At 35.7% G+C, this 7,124-nt stretch overlaps 1 protein-coding gene across 1 annotated transcript in view; it reads left to right on the top strand.

Annotated features, from left to right (window-relative positions):
• Window positions 1-6,600, top strand: part of LOC144433681 (membrane-bound glycerophospholipid O-acyltransferase 2-like) — a 12,796-nt gene extending 6,196 nt beyond the window's left edge. The window contains exon 7 of the mRNA XM_078122032.1: window positions 6,526-6,600. Within this exon, the coding sequence (XP_077978158.1) occupies window positions 6,526-6,600 (75 nt within the window). The remainder of the gene's footprint in view (window positions 1-6,525) is intronic.
• Window positions 6,601-7,124: the final 524 nt, after the last annotated feature.

Genomic DNA, 7,124 nt, shown 5'->3' on the forward strand with positions numbered 1-7,124 from the left:
CTACCTCAAGTCACTATAATACAACTACTCCCTCAAGTCACTATAATACACCTACTACCTCAAGTCACTATAATACAACTACTACCTCAAGTCACTATAATACACCTACTACCTCAAGTCACTATAATACAACTACTACCTCAAGTCACTATCATACAACTACTACCTCAAGTCACTATAATACACCTACTACCTCAAGTCACTATAATACAACTAATACCTCAAGTCACTATAATACAACTACTACCTCAAGTCACTATAATACAACTACTACCTCAAGTCACTATAATACACCTACTACCTCAAGTCACTATAATACAACTACTACCTCAAGTCACTATAATACAACTACTACCTCAAGTCACTATAATACAACTAATACCTCAAGTCACTATAATACACCTACTGCCTCAAGTCACTATAATACACCTACTACCTCAAGTCACTATAATACAACTACTACCTCAAGTCACTATAATACACCTACTCCCTCAAGTCACTATAATACACCTACTACTTCAAGTCACTATAATACACCTACTACCTCAAGTCACTATAATACACCTACTACCTCAAGTCACTATAATACAACTACTACCTCAAGTCACTATAATACACCTACTACCTCAAGTCACTATAATACAACTACTACCTCAAGTCACTATAATACAACTACTACCTCAAGTCACTATAATACACCTACTACTACCTCAAGTCACTATAATACACCTACTACCTCAAGTCACTATAATACAACTACTACCTCAAGTCACTATAATACAACTACTCCCTCAAGTCACTATAATACACCTACTACCTCAAGTCACTATAATACAACTACTACCTCAAGTCACTATAATACACCTACTACCTCAAGTCACTATAATACAACTACTACCACAAGTCACTATCATACAACTACTACCTCAAGTCACTATAATACACCTACTACCTCAAGTCACTATCATACAACTACTACCTCAAGTCACTATAATACAACTACTACCTCAAGTCACTATAATACAACTACTACCTCAAGTCACTATAATACACCTACTGCCTCAAGTCACTATCATACAACTACTACCTCAAGTCACTATCATACAACTACTACCTCAAGTCACTATAATACAACTACTACCTCAAGTCACTATAATACACCTACTGCCTCAAGTCACTATCATACAACTACTACCTCAAGTCACTATAATACAACTACTACCTCAAGTCACTATAATACAACTAATACCTCAAGTCACTATAATACAACTACTACCTCAAGTCACTATAATACAACTACTAACTCAAGTCACTATAATACAACTAATACCTCAAGTCACTATAATACAACTACTACCTCAAGTCACTATAATACACCTACTACCTCAAGTCACTATAATACACCTACTACCTCAAGTCACTATAATACAACTACTACCTCAAGTCACTATAATACACCTACTCCCTCAAGTCACTATAATACACCTACTACTTCAAGTCACTATAATACACCTACTACCTCCAGTCACTATAATACACCTACTACCTCAAGTCACTATAATACAACTACTACCTCCAGTCACTATAATACACATACTACCTCAAGTCACTATAATACACCTACTGCCTCAAGTCACTATAATACACCTACTACCTCAAGTCACTATAATACACCTACTACCTCAAGTCACTATAATACAACTACTACCTCAAGTCACTATAATACAACTACTACCTCAAGTCACTATAATACAACTACTACCTCAATTCAATATAATACAACTACTACCTCAAGTCACTATAATACAACTACTACCTCAAGTCACTATAATACACCTACTACTACCTCAAGTCACTATAATACACCTACTACCTCAAGTCACTATAATACAACTACTACCTCAAGTCACTATAATACAACTACTCCCTCAAGTCACTATAATACACCTACTACCTCAAGTCACTATAATACAACTACTACCTCAAGTCACTATAATACACCTACTACCTCAAGTCACTATAATACAACTACTACCTCAAGTCACTATCATACAACTACTACCTCAAGTCACTATAATACACCTACTACCTCAAGTCACTATAATACAACTAATACCTCAAGTCACTATAATACAACTACTACCTCAAGTCACTATAATACAACTACTACCTCAAGTCACTATAATACACCTACTACCTCAAGTCACTATAATACAACTACTACCTCAAGTCACTATAATACAACTACTACCTCAAGTCACTATAATACAACTAATACCTCAAGTCACTATAATACAACTACTACCTCAAGTCACTATAATACACCTACTACCTCAAGTCACTATAATACACCTACTACCTCAAGTCACTATAATACAACTACTACCTCAAGTCACTATAATACACCTACTCCCTCAAGTCACTATAATACACCTACTACTTCAAGTCACTATAATACACCTACTACCTCCAGTCACTATAATACACCTACTACCTCAAGTCACTATAATACAACTACTACCTCCAGTCACTATAATACACATACTACCTCAAGTCACTATAATACACCTACTGCCTCAAGTCACTATAATACACCTACTACCTCAAGTCACTATAATACAACTACTACCTCAAGTCACTATAATACACCTACTCCCTCAAGTCACTATAATACACCTACTACTTCAAGTCACTATAATACACCTACTACCTCAAGTCACTATAATACACCTACTACCTCAAGTCACTATAATACAACTACTACCTCAAGTCACTATAATACACCTACTACCTCAAGTCACTATAATACAACTACTACCTCAAGTCACTATAATACAACTACTACCTCAAGTCACTATAATACACCTACTACTACCTCAAGTCACTATAATACACCTACTACCTCAAGTCACTATAATACAACTACTACCTCAAGTCACTATAATACAACTACTCCCTCAAGTCACTATAATACACCTACTACCTCAAGTCACTATAATACAACTACTACCTCAAGTCACTATAATACACCTACTACCTCAAGTCACTATAATACAACTACTACCACAAGTCACTATCATACAACTACTACCTCAAGTCACTATAATACACCTACTACCTCAAGTCACTATAATACAACTAATACCTCAAGTCACTATAATACAACTACTACCTCAAGTCACTATAATACAACTACTACCTCAAGTCACTATAATACAACTAATACCTCAAGTCACTATAATACAACTACTACCTCAAGTCACTATAATACACCTACTACCTCAAGTCACTATAATACACCTACTACCTCAAGTCACTATAATACAACTACTACCTCAAGTCACTATAATACACCTACTCCCTCAAGTCACTATAATACACCTACTACTTCAAGTCACTATAATACACCTACTACCTCCAGTCACTATAATACACCTACTACCTCAAGTCACTATAATACAACTACTACCTCCAGTCACTATAATACACATACTACCTCAAGTCACTATAATACACCTACTGCCTCAAGTCACTATAATACACCTACTACCTCAAGTCACTATAATACAACTACTACCTCAAGTCACTATAATACAACTACTACCTCAAGTCACTATAATACAACTACTACCTCAATTCAATATAATACAACTACTACCTCAAGTCACTATAATACAACTACTACCTCAAGTCACTATAATACACCTACTACCTCAAGTCACTATAATACACCTACTACCTCAAGTCACTATAATACAACTACTACCTCAAGTCACTATAATACAACTACTCCCTCAAGTCACTATAATACACCTACTACCTCAAGTCACTATAATACAACTACTACCTCAAGTCACTATAATACACCTACTACCTCAAGTCACTATAATACAACTACTACCTCAAGTCACTATCATACAACTACTACCTCAAGTCACTATAATACACCTACTACCTCAAGTCACTATAATACAACTAATACCTCAAGTCACTATAATACAACTACTACCTCAAGTCACTATAATACAACTACTACCTCAAGTCACTATAATACACCTACTACCTCAAGTCACTATAATACAACTAATACCTCAAGTCACTATAATACAACTACTACCTCAAGTCACTATAATACACCTACTACCTCAAGTCACTATAATACACCTACTACCTCAAGTCACTATAATACAACTACTACCTCAAGTCACTATAATACACCTACTCCCTCAAGTCACTATAATACACCTACTACTTCAAGTCACTATAATACACCTACTACCTCAAGTCACTATAATACACCTACTACCTCAAGTCACTATAATACAACTACTACCTCAAGTCACTATAATACACCCACTACTTCAAGTCACTATAATACACCTACTACCTCAAGTCACTATCATACAACTACTACTTCAAGTCACTATAATACACCTACTACCTCAAGTCACTATCATACAACTACTACTTCAAGTCACTATAATACACCTACTACCTCAAGTCACTATAATACAACTACTACCTCAATTCACTATAATACAACTACTCCCTCAATTCAATATAATACAACTACTACCTCAAGTCACTATAATACAACTAATACCTCAAGTCACTATAATACACCTACAACATAATATACATTACAGGGAGTTGTTCTTCGAAGATTATTTTGGACGATTGTAACAACACTCGTTGTGGTGGTCATAGGCCCCTTATATCCAGTTACAGGCAACGCTGGTAAGTGTAGAATATTATGTCACATCATTACTCGTTGACTTTTTGAATGGTGAACATTTAACAAAAGGTATTATAACACCGAGGGCTGAGTCATTTGTCCATAACATCAGTTGCTGTAATTTATGTATATGTTAGATGAAAACGAATGAAATGTACTAGATTGGGTATATAAACAATCTACATGCATGTAATAACTTTTCTACTTTATTCTAGACGAGTCAGTGATGAATTCTTCATTGATGTATCGATTATTTTATCTACTGTGGTCAGTCATACTTGTAGAGTTACGGTACGTTACGGCATGGATTTTTGGTAAGTGTGTAATTAAATCCAGTATCGCTGTAAATTATTACGACAACGCTACCTCATCACGTAACCTCTACCATCATCATAAACCACTTTCCTCTATACGTTAATGCAACCTCATGTAACCTCTACTATCGTCGTAAACCACTTTCCTCTATACGGTAATACTACCTCATATAAACTCTACTATCGTCGTAAACCACTTTCCTCTATACGGTAATACTACCTCATGTAACCTCTACTATCGTCGTAAACCACTATCCTCTATACGGTAATACTACCTCATGTAACCTCTACTATCGTCATAAACCACTATCCTCTATACGGTAATACTACCTCATGTAACCTCTACTATCGTCGTAAACCACTTTCCTCTATACGGTAATACTACCTCATGTAAACTCTACTATCGTCGTAAACCACTTTCCTCTATACGGTAATACTACCTCATGTAAACTCTACTATCGTCGTAAACCACTTTCCTCTATACGGTAATACTACCTCATGTAACCTCTACTATCGTCGTAAACCACTTTCCTCTATACGGTAATGCTACCTCATGTAACATCTACTATCGTCGTAAACCACTTTCCTCTATACGGTAATACTACCTCATGTAACATCTACTATCGTCGTAAACCACTTTCCTCTATACGGTAATGCTACCTCATGTAACCTCTACCATCGTCGTAAACCACTTTCCTCTTTACGGTGATGCCACCTCATGTAACTTCTACCATCGTCGTAAAGTACAGACCTCTTTACGGCGATGCCACCTCACGTATCCCCTTCCCCGGTTGCGTCAGCGGAAAAAAAGAGTCTAATGTACGAGAATGATAGTTCGACCATATTATCATCATAAACTTTTGATAGTGTATTTATCTCACAATAATTGTAGAACAATGAAGCGTTTTCAAAAATCGAACACCAAATTGTCAATATACCCCGGTAGTAGTGATATTGAAAAATATGTATTTTATGTTTTTATTCCAACATGTAAGCAATACAGTCTTATTAATGGGGCTAAGTATGTGTATGGTCGAAAGCAGTCGTGGGGACTTGTGTTCACGACAATAATCATAAACACTAGAATGAGTGGCACGAATCTCTTAAAGATATAAATGAATTGATGGTATATTTTTACTCATCGACATATATAAATCACAATTTTTACAAAATAAGTGCTCAGTGTAGAAAAGTAAATATTATCGGATCTTTGAAGTTAGATTTTACCAATTTTGATAACATTATTGCAGAGAGGTTGCAATGTTGGTGAACATCACTGTTTTTCGGTCCCCTATACCTTACCGAAAGAGACGGCTAATACAAAGTAATCGACTTTGTTTCTACCATTGGTATGATTCAAATGCCATTGTGAAGTATTTGTCTCGCACAATGTAAAATGTTCTAAAGTTCATTGACACCAGGCCTTTCTAGACCACTACGCTTATAATGCCGTTTATTATGTTTCCCCCATTACAGTTGAAGCAGTGTGCAATGCGTCAGGTTTCGGTTTCCATGGCTACCATGTTGATGGTAAACCAAAGTGGGATCTAATGACAACTGTTGACTTTGTGGCGTTTTTGGTAAATACATGCAATTACATTATTTCTCAGCCATGCACGGTAAACGTTAATCTTGTTTTCACTAGTAATCTCCCTTCACGTTTCTTAGCGTTTTTTGGCAAGAAACAACTCTCCCTTGAAATAATACTCAACGAACTAGTGCCAACATGCTTTTCTCCCTGTGAGAGGATATTATATTACCCGAAATTTTCGAAAAGCTGTTTCACTGAATTTTATGTGTATCGTTTGTTGATTCATCGAAGTTTTAATATTGAAATGATCAAAATTCCATATGATATACATCATATCCAGTCTCAAATGTGTATACGGCCGATGTTACACAAAACCTATCCGGGTTCAAAGTCCAGTAGATCAAGTACAAGTCGAGTTGTAAACGATCGAACAGTGTTTTGTTATATTCATATTTATATAGATGGCCACTAGCTTAAAGGAGAATGTTGATAATTGGAATATTCCATCGGCACGTTGGTTAAAACACATATGTTATGAACGCTT

This window comes from Glandiceps talaboti, chromosome 4, assembly GCF_964340395.1.
Source record: "Glandiceps talaboti chromosome 4, keGlaTala1.1, whole genome shotgun sequence".
NCBI lineage: Eukaryota > Metazoa > Hemichordata > Enteropneusta > Spengelidae > Glandiceps > Glandiceps talaboti.